The following is a 16707-nucleotide window of genomic DNA, read 5'->3' on the forward strand; positions in this document are numbered from 1 at the left end:
CACCTCCAGCCCGGCCGTGTGGGGGAGGGGACGCCAGGACCCACCTCGAAGTCCAGTTCTGCATACCGCGATTTCCGCCGCTGTGGGGAGAAGAGGTTTGTGCCCATTGGCAAGCCGTTCCCTAAAACCTCCTGGTCCGCAGGTCCCGGCCCCTCCTTGCCTGAGGATGGGGGAGACCAGGGACCCCTCACCCCAGGCCTCCTCTCGGGATCTCAGCCAAGCCCTGGGGGACACGCCTCTGAGGGCCCCTTTCAGGCCACCCGCTGCCTTAGACAGTGGGGGCCCAGCCGGAGGGCTCTGCGGGAAGAGGGTGGACAGGAGGCGCGGCCCCAGAGGGCAGTGACAGTCCCAAGGGGGCTCTCTGCCCCATGACAACCTGGGGCTCTGGTATTCCAGGTCCCGAGTGGGGGTGAACCTGCAGAAGCTCTTCATCACTTTCTGTCCCAGCTGACAGGAGCCGGACTGTCCCCTGGACCATCTCCCGCCTCCAGGCCAGTGCCAGTGCTGGGCAAGGGTATCGGGCTTAGCCTGCCCAGAACATGCCCCCAGGGACAAGGAGCATTGGACGCAGGGCAGCAGCGCAGCCGGGGGGCCACAGAGGCAGTGAGCCAGGAGGTGGGAGCATGGCCCCATGGGGAGGGTGGGGCTCCCTGAGGGTGCTCGGCAAGCTCCTCCAATCGAGTCTCTGAGCCCCATGTTGCACAGGCTGGGTGGGCTTGGGGTCAAGTCTAAGTTTCAGGTTGGTCTAAGGAGGGACTTGCTGCCCTGACCACAACCACAGAAGGGGCTAGACTCAAGCTGGCTCAAGTCCAGCTTGGTGGGCCTCTCTGCAATGGGAGAGACCCCCGTTTTGGCGCAGGCCAGAAGCTCCCTGTCACGAGGGCCCAGCAGCGCCAGGGGCAGCGTGGCTAGAGAACAGGATGAGGATGGCGGGGGGCGGGGGGTGGTCCTCGGGCACGCCCTGTCAGTAGCCAGCTCCCCAGCATGTCCCCCTTCTTGTCAAGGGACTCCTTCTAGCAGGGGGGAGCCGGGACATTGGCCCCCAGCATTCCCAGGCCTGGACTTCCTAACACTGGCTGCAGCCCAAACCAGCATTGCCCGCGGCACGCCCTGCCCCCGGGGCCCCTGGGCTGCCCTCACCTCCAGGGAGCTCACGGACAAGGTGGAGACGTTCTCGTTCCTGGTCCCGGCCCCCGAGCTGGGCCCTGGGTGGGCAGCAGGCTCCCCAGGCTCCCCCAGGCTGGGGGGCGCTGGCTCCAGGGTGGGTGGCGGGGGTGGGGGGGGTGGGGGCGGTGGGGGCTGGGCAGGGGGGGCCTCCGGGGGCCCACCGCCTGGGGGCTGGCGGGTGGGTGGGCTGCGGGCAGGGAGGCCGGCATCAGGTGCCATGTTGAGGTGGATGAGGCGGGTCTGGGGCATCTGATCGATGTGGATGCTGTGCTTGGGCTCCTCCTGGGGCTTGGGCCGCAGCGTGGCTGTGGCCGTGGGCAGGATTACGTAGCTGGTGTCCAGGGCCTTCTCCTGGGCCCGGCTCAGCTCCGAGTCCAGCTTCTTGAAGATGTCCCCATCACCGGCAAAGGAGGACTTGGGTGCCCTGTCCTTCTTGAGGGTCAGTGAGTGGTTGGGGAAGTCGGGCAGGGGGCCGCCCGGGCAGCGGGGCGAGCCGTGCAGGTGCAGCTTGGATACGTTGGCTGGCAGGCTGTTGAAGTTGGCGGGGGGCGCCTTGGCGTGGGCTAGCTTTAGCTTCTCCTCCTCGGGCAGCGACGGCCGCTTGAGTGTGCCCGTGATCGTGGCCGTGCGGCAGGCCGCAATGTCCTTGTTCAGCACTGTGGGGACAGGCGAGGCGGTCAGGCCGGCCTCGGGGGTGCCCGGGCCAGGGCCCGATCGGGCACGCCCCCTCTGACAGCCCTGAAGCTGTGGTTCCCAGCGCCTGGGGCCCCTCGCAGGCCACCCTCTGCCTTGGTCAGGGGGCCACCATGTGGTGTGTGCCTCTGGGGCGGCTGGGTTTCCTTTGCCTCTTCTAACAAGGCTGGAACGTGGGGTGCTCCTGTCTGCCCCGCAGACGGGAGGACAAATGACCACCACCCACACAGTGCACTCCCTGGCAGCTGGGGGGCCCTGTTGGCCCGGAGCCAGCCCTCGCTTCTGGGAAGTGCAGGGACACAGCTCCTCACGGGGGGGGGGGGGGGGGGGGGGCAGGGCGGCCCATCCCGGGTGCCGTGTCCCGTACGCCTAGCTGCCCATTTCCGTTCGGCTGCGGGGGGACAGGGACGCATGACCCCTGACCCGGGCTCCCGCTGGCCCACCCCCTGCCCCACTCCTACTGGTCAGTCCAGCCTCACTGGCCCGTGGAGAGCACACGGCTGCCAGGCCCAGCTGCCCACCCGCGCCCCACTCAGGGCCCGTTCCCCAGAAGCTTGCTGTGACCGCAGGGCCCTGTCCTTGCTGGCTGGGTGCACAGGCACCCAGCCACAGACTTGCCCAGCCCCCGAACGCCAGCAGCACGTGTTAGCTGCTTCCTGCAGCCGCCCCACGAGCACACACCCTCCCAGCAGACGGTCACTCGCCACCCCCTCCCTGGTCCTCTCCCTCCTCTCAGACAGGGCCGGGCCCCCTCTCATCTCCAGCCTCCAGGCGCCGACATCCTCGGGGCGGCCCAGCAGGGGACCTGCCATCTTACCCGCCAAACCTGCGTTCCCCTACTGAGGTCTCTTGGTCTGCCTGAGTGAGCGCTAAGCCCCATGGACCCAGGGTGCCCCTCCCCTGCACAAACCCAGCTGCAGGTCTCCCGCATACTCAGCCCCACATCCTCTAGACCCCCAGCCACAGCCGGTGTGCCCCACTCATCCCCAGCCCGGCCCCCAGCCACCTGGTGCTTGAGAGGCCACAGGCCCGGCTGGGCCAGCTTACTGACGAGGAAGAAATCAGAGGCTCAGAGAGGCCAGGACAACCCGAGCAGGGCTGGGCCCCAGCCTCTGAAGGCCCCCGAGTCTTGGGGCCACCGCTCAGGAAGGCTGCCTAAGACCAAGACAGAAGGTGGAAGACCATTCTGTCCAGTCCTCCGTTCAACCCAACCAGAGGCCACCTCCTCCAGGAAGCCCTCCCGGCTCCACCTGGCAGCAGCTGACACTGCCAACCTGCGGCTGTTCCAGGCCCTGCCCCCACGGCTGTCTCTAGAGAAGATGCTCCGCAAATATCTGACAGATGCAGGGCAGTGTGGCCAGCTGGTTCTCCACTCCGGAAGATACTGCCTGTCACTGCCTCAGACGCCCGGCTCACAGAACAGTGACCCTTGAGGGGCTCCCTCTCATTGGGCAATTGAGTCCCTTTTTCCACTTGGTTCCAGGAAACTCAGCGCTAGCCTAGGGCTCAGTGGTAGGTCCTTCTCCCTGTTCTCCCCCCACTCCCACTGCTATCCACCCACCCCCGGGTCTGAAAGTGTGACCGACCCTCCCGTGGATGGACTGGGGATGAAGACATGAAGACCACACAGAGCGTGGGCCCTGAGGGAGGGCAGGCAGGGGTGGGTGGCGAGCTGGGTGGCAGGGTGGAGGTGGGCAGCCTCACTGCCCCAGTGAAGAGCGTGGACAGCAAAGAACGGAAGTGTGTGTGGCTGCTGAGGCAGGGGGCACGGCGGGGAGAGGACAGGGCCAGGCCCAGCGCAGGGGACCCCAGGGTCTGCTCCTGGGCTAAGAGCTCCGCCCGCGCAGCATGGGCCTCACCCCTGCTGAGCCTGAGCTCCAGGACAGTTTTCCACAGGCCCTGCCTGCAGCCTCAGGGCAGTGGGAGGGGAGGCAGGAAGTGGCTGGTGCGGCCGGGCCCTGTGCTGACCAGGCCTCCCGGGGGAGGGTCTGATCCAACCTCGCTGTGCGGGTGGTGGGATGAGGACAGACAGATGGACAGACAGACGCACAGAGAAAAGGAAAGGAAGCAAGTGGGCCCAGGCGAGGGCCACCTGTCGCTCTCACCTGGCAGGCGCTCACCTGATCTACAGGCCAGATCCACGTCCTTCTCGAAGTCAGTCTGCAAGACAGAGGCGGGGAGGGGTGAGGGCCTGCGAGCGAGCAGGCAGGGCTGCCTGCGGGCTGGCGGGAAGCGGCCGAGCTGGAGCTGTACCTCGGAGGGGGGTGCGTGCACACGTGCGTGCAGGCTCCTGAGTGCTGACGGGGGCCACGAGCTCAAGGCTGCCCGTGTGCTCGTGTGTTCACGTGGGCCCTGGTGGGGGGCCCCGCGCCCGCGCGCTCTTGCCTGTGTGCACACACGTGTGTGTGCGTGTACACGTGTGTGCACGGGGGCTCCTTCCCGGCGCCTGTGGCTTAGCTGGGAAGCGGGAGGCTGGTCCCACTGCAGCTCACTGACGCTCTGGCGCCCCTGGCTCAGTCTCCCCCAACCGCTGGCCCCTGGGCCTGCAGCCCAAGACCCCCTCGCTCTGTCCCTCACGTCCCCCGATGGGGCGGGGGGCACAGAGGGTCTCCCGCCAGAGCCCCTGCCGCCCAGGCCGCCACCTGCCAGTGTGCAGGATGTCACCTGTAGTCCTCACCACAGCCCCAGGCATGAGGAAATGGAGGCCAGCCGGCCAGAGAAGCAGAACAGGCTGCGGACACAGATGTCGGTGCTGGGGTGAGACCAGCTGTCCCTTGAGCAGTGGCGGAGTTCCCTGCTAGAGCACCTGCCCCCTCCCAGCCTGGGACGGGCGCAGGCGACAGTGGGTGACCCAGGCCCCGCCCCCAGAGAGCCCGGTGGGTGGGGCCACCGGCAGGGGCGTGGCCTTCTCCTGGGGCTGTGGAAAACCAGAGGCTCCCCTTCTGCAAAGGCGGAGGTCGGCTTGAGGTCACAGGTCGGGCCGGGAGCAGTGCCTGGGGGTCTGGGACCCCTGCCCTCGCCCCTGAGGACCCAAGTAGCCTCCCCAGGTCCGACAGCCAGCATTTGCTGAGGCCCTGCCTGTGATGCTCACAACCACCATGAGGAGGCTGGGCACCCCAAGGACTGAATGAGCACCCCCTGCCTGCCGGGCTCACGGCACGCCAGGGGCACCAGCAACAATGTGGAGAATTCAGCCAGGATGCCACCAGGACCCGAACAGGAGGCCTGGTGGCAAGAGTGGGGGCGGGCGGCCAGGGAGGGCTCCCTGGAGGTGGCATCTTAGTGGACACCTGCGAGGCGGGCAGCAGGGTGGGAGGGCCGTGCCGTGCCTCAGGCTGCACGCCAGGTGTGATGCTGGGGGCCCAAGGGGACGTGGCTGGGACAAGGCCACGGCAGGGGGGAGGGTGCGTGGACAGGCCAGGGCTGGTCTCCCGGCTGGAGACCGAGGGAGCCCAGTCCCATCTTGGCCAGGCTGGAGGGCAACAAGGGGGGCACGAGAGGTACAGGGCGCAGGAGGGCAGCAGCTGAGGCAACAGCCCCCCGAGGCTGGCATCTGGGCGAGGGCACTGTGGTAGCGGGGGTGGGGGTGCGCCGATGCCATCCCCAGCCAGACTCTCACCATCTGGTCCTGCCCGCCCTCAGACCCTGGGCCGGGGATGTCACCTTGGTGAGCCTCAGTGTGCCCAGCCTCAGACTGGGCTCGGAGCTCTTCCCAAGGACTGCTGGAGCCCAGAGCAGCTCTGAGCAGCGTGAGGCGGCACCGTTGGGGGCACCAAGCTCTGAGCCCTACCATGAGCTGGGCATGGCCGTTCTGGAAGGAGCCCCCCGAGTCCCCGTTGCCCTCCTCCTGGCGGTCCACCACGCGGCACTTCACGGCGTCTTGGACCTGGGGAGAGAGAACAGAGCGGTCCCCAGCAGCCCCAGACGGCATCCTCATGGGATGGCGGGAAGGTAAGGGTGAGCAGCACGGGGTGGGGTCTCTGCGAGGGTGGCCTGTAGGGGGGGTGCCCGCCGCCCTTCCCTCTCGGAGATGCTCTCTGTGTCCTTCATGGGTGTGAAATTCCAAAGTCAGGGAGCTCCGGACCCCCACGAACGTGCTGCAGCCCTCCTCGCTGGAGTCTGTCCGGACGGACCGGCCATCAGCCTGAGGAGGGCACTGGAGTCCACAGCAGCCGGGCAAGTGGGGGGCCCTGCCCTCACTCCCCTGGAGACGCGCCACCCGAGCGTCCTCAAGGGCCCTTGGGGGGGGGGGGACAGCACGCCTGTGGGGCGCGCTCCGTCGAGGGAGGTCTCAGGCATTATGGCCACGGACTCTTCAGAAAGGGGGTGATGGTGGCTCCGTGCCGGGGGCCACCCAAGCAGCCGGCACAGAGCTCGCCCACAGAGGATGGACAGAGCTGGTCAGTGTGAGCGAAGGGCGTCGGCTGTAGCACCGTCTCCACCACCGCCTGCTCTGGGCGCAGCAGTGAGCACCACCCACCCTCAGGAGCTGAGCTTCACGGCCACGATGTGCAAAGGGAATAAGGGAAGGCACGGGGTGGCGAAAGCATGGAGGGCTTCCTGGAGGAGGCATCCTGAGTGAACGGGAGGAGGGTGCGCCGGGGGTTCCTGGCTCAGACTCAGACCCAGTGCAGACCTGGGGACCTGTTCCCCCCCCCGCCGCAGCCACACAGCTGATCAGAGGCAGTGCTGGGGCCTCACTGGCCTCAGGGCCGCTGGGCCGAGTGCAGGTGCACCTTCCTCCCGTCCTTGCACTCACTGACCTGCCCAGCAAACATCTCGAAGCACCTACGGTGTGCCCAGTGCAGGCAGGCCGCAGTCCCGGAGATGGCAGATGGGAAAGCATTTCTCCACTGGCATGAAGAGCAGATGGTCTCCCCAAGTGCCTCGTGGCCTCCTCCTCCAGGAAGGCCACCTGGCCAGCCTCACCCCCTCTGTTCCCCCCAGGAGACTCAGATGACCACCTTACTCGTCCACCTGCCCAATGTTCCACACCCACCGTGCTGGCCGGAGCTGCCTGGCATCGCCCCTGCCCACCCGCTCCTGGCCCGTCTTCCTCAGCATGGCCTCCTCAACCCCTCCCAACGGAGACCCTCTCCCGACTTTCCCCTGGCTGCAGGATCCCTGTAGCACAAACTCCACGTGTGGGACCTGGGAGGTCACAGAGGGCTGATGGGGAAGTCGTGTGTCTTCGGGGGCGCCTGACTCTCCCCCGGCGTGGGCCCACCCTCCGGATATTCCCGCGTCTGCTCCCGGGGTTTGAATTCCTACAAGCTCCCTCCTATTCTCGGATGTTCCTTCTTGATAGCCTGCCCTTCTCATTTCCTGGAAGCCAGGCAGCCGAGGGCCGAGAGCAGGGCCTTAGAGCCTGGCCGGAGTGTGGCATCTGGCTACCCGCCACCGAAGCGACAGGCCTGTGCTGACCTGGAGCTGGCCCGTGTGTGGAAGACGGGCAGCAGGTGGCCCGCGGTGAGAACCACCAGCACAAGTAAAGGCAGCCGGGGCCAGGCAGCCACGGGTGCAGGGCTGGGGAGCAGGGGCGGTCCCCCTCTCTGGGTACGCCAGCTTGGGGCTGTGCCCGGGGCCCGCGGCTGCTCGGGTCTGTGGCTTTTCGGGCACAGGCTCTCCGGGTCCTCAGGATTTCAGAGGGGACGCTCATGCCCAACTGGACATTTACATGTGGCGGGAGGAGGGGCTGTGGGCGGGAGCTTGTCAATGGGGCCATCGCAACACCAGAAACGCGGGCTCCTGGTCCTCCCATCTTTCTGCGCTCGCCTCTCCTCCCGCCTGGGGGCCTCAGGCGATGGGGTGCCCCAGAGCCAGGGTGCAGCTCACGCGTCCCTGTCTCAGCATGCTGTCAGCTGTGCTGGGTGCCCCCAGACCAGGGCCCCACCCGGGACAGTGGGGCTGCAGGTGGGGGAGGCTGGGTGGGGGCAGCGCTGCCAGCCGAGGAGGGGGTCCAAGCCGCTCCTGAAGCGGACCACCAGCCGCCCCCTGCAGACCTTCCCTGGGCATCCGGAGGGCCTGGGAGCCCCCCTTCTAGAAGCGCTCTGGCTCCAGGATGTGAAGCAGCTGCTGCCCGCCCCCCCCCCCCCACCCGCTGCCGACCGGGCTGCCTCGGGTGGGCTGAGCTCAGGACCCCTTGTCCTCCTCTCCCCAAAACCACGGGGTTTGCTGCAAAACCCTTCCCCTGTTCTCCCCATCCCTTCGAATCTAAGTGCTTTTAAAATCACTTCGTCATCTCTCTAGGAGGTTCCGAGGGGAGATAATTCCACGTGTCTGCCCACCCACTCCTGCCCCTTCAGCCTCTGCGGCCATCGTGGCCTCGTCCAGCCTCACGGTGGCACCTCTTCCATCCGTGTCAAGAGCACGTTCTTCCACATCCCGACCCCCCTGAGATGGGAGCGGGTCCCCTTGACTGTTGCCATACCGGGCAGCCGGCAGCCGGGACAGCTGGCCATCTCTTGCTCCCTTCGGGAGAGGCCCAGAGGGCGCCAGGACAGGAGCCTCAGCTGTGCTGAAAGCCGCTTACAGTGCCGGTGGCCCTCGGTCCCAAAGACCCCAGGAGGACAGAGCCCCCTCCAGGTCCGAGCCGGGAAGAAGCGCTTACACTGAGGAGCCGCGGCTCCGGCAGCCGGGCCGCCCCGCCTCACAGAAGTGAGGGGCCCCGAAGCTGCGCCCCCCACCTCCCGCTGGGCCCAGAATCTGCCCCGCCGAGGGCTGGGGCAGGGCGCCCGCGCGGCCCACCTCTCTGCGCAGGATGCAGTGCACCATCACTATGACGAAGCCCTCCAGCGAGTCAAAGACGGCGAACAGGATCTGGAAGAGGGCTGAGCGGCGGTCGGTGACGGCGAGCACGGCCGACATCCAGGTCAGGGCCAGCAGGGGAAGCACCACACAGGAGCTCCAGAGCGAGGCCCTGTGGACCGTGCAGCGGGCGGCCGCGTCAGACCTGGCCCCGGCCGCCCTCCCCGCCCCGGCACCCCCGGCACCCCCGCCCCCCCGCTGGGCTTCACCTCCTCTCCTCCTCTCCCCTCCAGTCCTTAGAGAAACCCGGCCCACCAGCCTCGCAGCCCCTCCTGGGGAGCAGCGTTCTGCGCCCCCCAGACCTGCCCAGTGGCCTGAGGGCTCCTGGCACAGCGGAGACCGGAGACTCCGAGGGTGATCCCCGGCGGCTGGGCAGCGGGGAGGGAGGGACCTCTCTGGGAGACCCAGGTTCCTAACTGTCCAGGAGGCCCCAGGAGGGGAGGCACACTGGAGGCGGGAGCTGGGGGGCCACGGCCCCTGCTGGTTCCAGCTCCCAGGGCCCTCAGGCGCCCCCGCCCCCCCCCACCGCCAGGGGTCCAGGGCCCCAACATAAGGCGGCCATGGAGGGGGTTGTTTGGCCAGCCTCTGAGCTCTGGAGACAAAGAGAGAGGACCAGAGAGCTGCTCCAGGAGGAGAGAGAGATGACAGACAGACAGACAGACAGGGCCAGACAGAGAAGGGTGGGGAGGCAGAGACGAGGACAGAGACCCACAGGCACTTCATCCTCTTGGCAGGCCCTGCTCTGCTGGCCCCCAGGGGAGGGGCTGCCTCCAGGGGCGCCCACGGCAGGCACTGCCCTCTGCCGCCGGGCACCTCCCTGTGCCACCGCGGGCTGCATCGCGGCCGCTCTGCGCCTGCCTCTTCCCGACGGCGCCGTCACCGTGCCACGTCCTTGAGGCGCTGTGGTGAGGGCAGACGGCGCCCGCGGACGGCTGGCGTGCAGCAGGTGTCTGGGGAATGGGCCGGACCCCACCCTCACCACCATGACGACCTCCGGAAGCCCCCACGGGCAGGTGACTGCCGTGCAGGGGCTCCGAGGAGCCGCTGGGGCCACTGTCATGCCCGGGGTGGGGGCCGAGGTCAGGACCACCTGCTCCCCACCTTACAGGACGCCCTTGTCAGAAGGATGAGGAGGTGGGGCAGGGGTAGTGGGGAGTGGGCAGCGGGGAGGGGCACAAGGAACACCAGGAAGGAGCTGGGGGCACGGGGCTGGTGGGAGAGAGGCTGGAAGGACCTCAAGGCCGGCCTGGAGAAGCACCCCCAAAGCAGCAGGACCTTGGTCAGGGGGTGGGGGCAGGAGCTCTCCCCAGAACTGTGCTCTCGGCTCCCGAGTCCTCTCTGTCCTGCCTGGGCTCCAGCACAGAAGACAGGCCCGCCTCCCCCCTCTCCCTGCCCTTCCCTGCCCCCTCCCTGCTCCAGGACCCAGGTCCCCATCCTGGCCCCAGACCCATTTCTTCTCCAGGATGGCTCCCTGCCCAGCCGCCCAGTGGCTCGAGCCAGAACCAGGAGTTGCCTTGAAGGCCCCACGCCTCTCCTCTCCTGGCCACTGCACGAGCTTCCAAACTAGACTTCAAGACCCGCCCCACCTCCCCTTCCAGGTGGAGGCCCCCAGCCGGGATCCCGGCACCCAGCCCCGCCTCTCTCCGCACCTGCTGGAGAGCCTGAAGAAGCGGGCCCTCCATGACTACGCGCACTGCCCTCCCCGACCCCGAACCTCTGCGTCTCCCCATGGCGGGGGTGGGGGGCCTGCCTCGTCTCCCTCCTCCCTTCTGAAGCAGACCTTCTCCGGCCATGCTGGGAGCAGGAGGGCAGGGCAGAGCCTCTCCCAGGGAAGTCTCATCCTGCTGTGAGTCACCCTCCCTGGGGCCTGGGGCCTGACATCTAGGCCTGAAGCAGGTAGCAGGTGGCTGGGGCCTGGGGACGCATAAACTACTCGAATTCCTGCAGCCCAGCCTCTGCAGGGTTCTGCGAGGGCGGAGGGCGGGGGGAGGAGCGGGTGCAGGCCCGGGGGCACTGGGGACCACCCCCCCCCTTGGAAAGTCCGATGCCTTCCGGGGGAGGGGCAGGAGCGGAGATGGGGGGCAGGGCCGCTGCCTCCAACCTGCCACTTGGCCTCTCAGGGAATGGCCCCCAAGGCTCTCGTGACAGGCCTATCCCAGGGCAGAGCCTGGCGCGTGAAGCAAACAGCGCGTACGCCCAGAGCCTTGTCCCCGCCGGCCCTCCCAACACAGCTTTCTGCCTCAATGGACCCGTCCTGCCCCGAACCCGCGGCCGCCACGGTGTGGCAGGGCCTGCACACTCACACACGCACCCCACATGCTCACACGCTCACGCACACCCACACATTCTCACACATTCACGCTGCACACACAGAGTGCACCCCAGCCCCCAGCACGACCACACGCCAATGACCGGCCAGCCGAGCACGTTCTCACGCTGACCCGGCCCCATCCCATCCCGGCAGCACTGACCCTCCGGTCGGCCTTGTCCCAGGGCCCCAGGAGATGGGGGAGAGGAGCCTGGCGAAGGGCCGGCTAGGGGAGGACCCCCGAGTGGACGGCAGAGGCAACAGAGAGGACAGAAAAAGCTTAAAACAAACGGAGTGTAACTGAGAGGAGAGCGGAGCCCGGCGGGTGCGTCAGCGCGAAGACGCACGAACATGGCATTACCGGCGGCGGCGGCCGCAGAGAGAGCTCCACACTTGGCACATTTGAGGGCGCGCCCGAGGGGGCCCGGGGCAGCTGACTGGAAGTGAAATTCAAAGCCTGAGACAAGAGCAAACACTGTTCTCACAGACGGGGGCAGAGAGCGTACCGACCGCAGCGATCGGCCTGCGCCTCCCTAGGCCGGTCCTGGGGGGCGGGGGGCTCCCGGGGGAAGCAGGGGAGCCATGGGGAGGTGGGGGCGGTCCGGGTCCAGCACCCATGCGTGCCCGTGCGGAGCAGAGGGGAAGCCGATCTGCCCACGTTTGCACAGAGAAGCAGAACTCCCAGGGGGAGGCCACGGCCACCTCCCTCTGGTCCCCCCGAATCTGCCCTGACCACGTGCCGCCCCAGCCAGGGGGCAAGGGCTCTGTCTGCCAGTGTGCTGGGGTTCGGGGAGCTAGCTGGGCAGCGTCCTCCCACGGGCCCCGTGTGTGTGTGTGTGTGTTCACGCGAGCAAGCACACAGCGGTGTGCAGGGTGCCTCCTGTCCGTGTGGGAGCGGGGCTCTGTGCACGGCCCCGCGGGCGCCGCCAGGAGTGTTCTGAGCCGAGGCACCCGCTGCACGCCCAAGACGGGGCCCGAGGCGGCGGCCAGCCACACGGACACGCCGGACTCCAGCGCCTTCCCCGCCACCAGCCGCTCACCCTGCCTGAACCTCAGTCCTCTCGGCTGTACAAACGGGAACGGAACAGGAGAGCCAGCCTCGGGGGTTATTGTAGGAAGCAAACCAAACGGGGCCTGGCGCACCGCCCGGGGCCTTCCAGGAACGCATGTGGGCGCGTCAGTCCCCAATGCCAGGGGACGGCGCCCAGCGAGTGGAGCACCCCGGCCTACAGACGGCGAGGCCAGCTTCCGGATCACACACCTCCTCCAAAGCTGTGCAGCAGGCTTCTGACCAAGACCAGAAGCCATCAGGGACCCCAGGGGATGGTGTCCTGAAGCTATAGGGTAAGCAGGAGGCGCAAGAAGAGGACGGAGACAGAGACAGAGACAGACACCAAGGAGGGCACAGAGGGAGCAGGGTGGGACCCCCACACACACACCAGCCAGGGCAGAGGGACGAACGGAGCAGCAGGCAGAGGTGAGGTGAGGAGGGCTCAGAGGGCTGGGGCAGGACGGAGAGAGGGGTCCGTCTCAGCCCGGACTTGGCCCCTCGGTGACCTCAGTGCTCCCATGCTCTGGGGGTCTGCAGGAGCAGGCCTGTCCCAAGCACTGCTGGGCACCGCCCAGTCGCTCGGGACCACGTGCCCTCTGGCCAGGCACTGCCCTCTCTGGGCTCAGCTCCCCACGCGGGAGGAACACCCGATTTGTCCCCTGTCCTCTCCTGTCGCTGAAGGCACCATAAGGATGGGCAAGTTACACACTCGCTTGGGGTCACCTGGCCCCGTGGTAGGGAAGGGGGAGGCCGGGGGCTCCCGCCCACCACCCCAGTGGCCCCTGCAGGGGCAGGGTCTCTGAAAACAACTGGCTTCACGGTTTCTGAGGACCTGCCACAGGCCAGACGGAGAAACTGAGGCACAGGGCAAGGCCGGGGCTGGTTGTGAGCCTACACAGACCTCTGTGCTCCAGTTTCCCCGCCTGCTCTGGGGCCTGGCGGGGGGTGAGTGGGCTCTGGGTCTTTTCAACTCAAGGCAGGTGAGGAGCCCTGGCGGGCCCCGGCCTACCCTGCCCGCTCCTTCAGCTTCTTGTCCGTGATGCCATCCTTGGACACAAGCTTGTTGAACACCAGGATCCCGATGACCATGTTCACCTGCCAGGCAGAGAGGAGCCGGGTGTGGGGGTGGGGTACCGCCCTCCGGGCTCCGGGCTCCACACCAGGGCTCGGCGTGTGCTCCCACCCGCGGCACTGCTCTGGGGACACACTCCCCAGGCCAGGAGGGGGGCCACGGCACAGGCTCACCAGGCCCCCAGCGCCTTCTCCTGGGCCTGGCCGGCTCCCCCCAGAGCCCTGGCTGTTGGGTGGGGTCCTTCTGCCCCAAGACCCCACTCAGGGCGAGGAGCTCCAGCTCACGCCCCCCATGTGACCCTCCTGCGTGACCCTCTCCATGAGGATCTGGAAGCCTGCCTGGCGGGGGTGGACGTGAGAAGGGGCCAGCATGACCCAGCGGGGGTGCAGGGGTAATGTGGGGGGCCCTCCGACAGGCTGGATCCCCGGGGTGGTCTGCCCTGAACGGCCCAGAGGCCTATCTGCCATCCCCACGGTGGTCAGCAGCACTTTGTGGAGCTGGGGTTCCTGCTGTCCAGGGGTCAGAGGTCAGGCTGGCTCCAGTGCACTCCCAGGTGCCTGCCTGCTCCGACCACAGAAGGGACCTCAGCTGACCCAGCTGCCTCCACGCTTAGGCGTGCCCTGTGGCCGGCCCCCAGCCTCTCAGCACCCCTGCTCCTTACATCCCTCCCACGACAGGGAGCTCACCCCTCACTGGGGCCCACCTTGAGGGCTGTCTCAGGGGCACTGTCCCCGTCCAGGCTCTACCTGGGGGCGCACTGCTCCTGCGCTCTCTGCCAAGGCACCTTTCCTGACCCCTTCCCACTGGGCGCCAGCACCCTAGCAAGTGCTCCTTGGTGTTCGCGTCCCGCAAGCTACCGCCTATGGCAAACAGCAGCTGTCCCCAAGGGGCCCCCGTCGGCCCTGCCTCGGCCCTGGAGACCTTGGGGTTTCCCCTCTTTGGCCTTTTCTCCTGGTGGGGAAGCTCCCAGCTCATTCCTTTGCCCCCCGAAAGCCGTCCCCTGGGCTCCCACTCTGCAGAGGCTGCCTGACTGAGGAACGAGGCCTGGCCCAGGCCCCTCGGATGCAGAGGTACAAGGAGGCCGACTCTCCGCGGCCCCACGGCCCTGAGCGCCCCTGACTCCGCACACCGCCGTGGTCAGGCCCTGCCTTTCATCCCTGTGCGAACGGACACTTCCCAGATGCGGGCACCAGCGCCGGAGGGCCTGACTGGGGTGGAGGCATGTTTCCTGGGTGACCTCATGTTCTGACAAGGCCAGGGCCAGAGGGGGACAGGCCACCAGCCAGCATCACCCTGCCCGAAGCAGGCTCTGCGCGGCTTGAGCGGCGTGTCCCCACGTTACTGAGGGGGCCCTGGGCTGGGGGCCACGGCAGATCGGCACTGGCCCTGCCCTGCAGACACCCTGGGAGGGGGCGTGGGGCTGGGGCCTCCTGCCTCCATCATCTGAGCCTCCCGCGCTCCCGAGTTGCCTGTCTTTAAAATGGCGAGCTGGCCTGGTCTCTGAAGGGCCGCATTGACATGCATGGCACGAAGGCCTCTCCCTTCGAGGAATAAAGGAGCCAGGACCCTCGGGCTAGGCCAGCTGCCCACCGCTCCACCCTCCCACGCGGGGCCCTCCAGCCTCCCCGTGCCTGCGCCTGCGCCCGGGTGCCCCCGCACAGAGCCACGGAGCGGTGTGTGGCCCTGCGTGAGGGGCAGAGGGCTGGAGAGCGATGGGCTCAGGCAGGGTGGGCGCAGACCCCCAGCCGTGCCCGGCTCCCCCTGCCCAGCCCGAACTCGGGGGCAGTAACCCCGTGTGTCCCAAGGCCCTGTTTCACATCCCTCCCCGAAGGCGTCTGGGAATTCATGGCGAGGGAGAGCAGGTAGCTGCTTCCTTCTCCGCAGCGTGACAGCCGGCGGCAGCAAGGTCCGGCCCCGGCCCCCCAGCCTCAGGCTCTGCCCACCCCCCAGGCCGAGCTGGCACTCCCTGCTGCCCCGGTCAGCCATCTGTCCACTCGCCCCCCCTCAGCTGGCCACTCACCCCCGAACCCACATGGATCTCCTGGCAGGTGCACGGCCAGTGCCTGGTCCCCACGCGAGCGGTGCTCACGGAAAGAGAAGGCCCCCACTCCAGCCCAGTCTCCGCACCCCTGTAGACTGAGGGCAGGTCGGGGGGGGCCAGGAACGCCATCCACCCCTCGGTGACCACGGTGACCCTGAAGGGGCAATGGGTCCAGCCCAAGGCCCCAGCCCGGGCCGATGGGGAGGGGGTCAGTACCAGCACGACAGCGGCGGCCGGTCCCACGAAGGCGTACAACAGTCCCCCCTCCAGGGAGAGCCAGCAGCTGGGGAGGGAGACAGGCTGGTCAGTGGCCAGGCGTGATGCCCCCACCCCCCCGGGAGGGCAGATGAGACGCTGGGGAGCGGCAGACGGAGCTCAGCACCCGGCAGGCCCTCCTGCTCACCAGCACACTGCACCCCCCTCTGGCCCCCGTGGCCCCACGAGCCCCAGTTTATGGAGGGAGAAACAGGCACGGGGCAGGCTGCTCGCCCCCACACGGCACAAAGGACGGTGTCCTGACCACCCCAGGCTGGACCCCCAACTCTCCTACACCCTCCCCAAGCTCATGCACAGACCCTTCCTCAGGACACGACGCCAGAGCTCTGGGTTGGGTCCCTGGTCTGGCCCTCCACCTGCCCACTCAACCCAGGCCCCGTGGCCGGGTCACCCAGGCCTCTGCTCACACGTCTGGCCGGGCCCCTCCTCACGCCACACTTCCCCAAATCTCCTGGACCCCACGGATGGTGGCCCGCAGGAGCCCTGGGCCCAGAGAAGACACCGCAGTCTTCACGTGCCGTTTCCTCTGCCCTGAGGGTCCCCCGACAACGCTGTCAGACGAACTCCTCTTCAGCCTTCAAAGCCCTGGTGTTCCCCTGACCCACCCCTGACCCTCTCAGCTCTGCGGCCGTGTCCATAGTTACCTCCTGGCACTCACCCTACGGGGGTTCCAGTAACTGGATCCTCATTCATGTCCGCTGCCCCTGCTGCCCACGTGGGGCATTGCTCCAGGGCCCAGCCATGGCCTGTCCCCCTTGGGCTCCAAGGTGAGCCAAGCCTGCGCAACCTGCATCCACCCCTCCTCCTGCCTCTGGCTCCCCCATTCCTCTCCCTGCCTGTAGCCACAGCCCCCCTCCAGCCCGTGGTTCCTCTCCCCCTACCCTGGGGAGCCACACTGCTTTTAGGGTAACCCCGAGCTTACTGGCTTGGCATTTAAGGCCCCTGGACCTGCCTGGCCCAGCTGACCCTTCAGGGCCTCACTGACTTCATCTGTGAAATAGGCCCCTTACCACCTGCCTTGCCCTCCTCGGGGCCACACAGCCCCCTTGTCACCATAGTTGTGCAGGGGTGGACACACTGGTGCAGAGGGGAAACTGAGGCTAACAGACCCGTCCAAGGATACCTAAGGAGGAGGTGGGAAGCTCTGATGGCCCTGAGCCCCCAGCCTCCAGTCCCGGGGCCCCCAGCCTCTCCCAGCCTTGGCTCTCCTCTGTGAGACGGGCACCAACCAGCTGTCACCTTCTAGGGCAGTGGGAGGGTCTGGGGGAGCCAGGCGGCCTCCACCCCATCCC

General features: G+C 67.8%; 1 protein-coding gene across 1 annotated transcript in view; it reads right to left on the reverse strand.

Annotated features, from left to right (window-relative positions):
- The window catches only part of ADGRB1 (adhesion G protein-coupled receptor B1), an 81775-nt gene that overhangs the window by 1622 nt on the left and 63446 nt on the right, over positions 1-16707 (reverse strand). The window contains exons 23-29 of the mRNA XM_064587798.1: positions 15356-15422; positions 13036-13121; positions 8608-8779; positions 5651-5746; positions 3981-4020; positions 1141-1823; positions 45-80 (exon numbers count right to left, since the gene is read on the reverse strand). Coding sequence (XP_064443868.1) covers positions 45-80; positions 1141-1823; positions 3981-4020; positions 5651-5746; positions 8608-8779; positions 13036-13121; positions 15356-15422 — 1180 coding nt within the window. The remainder of the gene's footprint in view (positions 1-44; positions 81-1140; positions 1824-3980; positions 4021-5650; positions 5747-8607; positions 8780-13035; positions 13122-15355; positions 15423-16707) is intronic.

Source organism: Mirounga angustirostris, unplaced genomic scaffold (genome assembly GCF_029215605.1).
Source record: "Mirounga angustirostris isolate CCGP_5_RB_7025 unplaced genomic scaffold, mMirAng1.0.hap1 SCAF_4, whole genome shotgun sequence".
Classification (NCBI taxonomy): Eukaryota; Metazoa; Chordata; class Mammalia; order Carnivora; family Phocidae; genus Mirounga; species Mirounga angustirostris.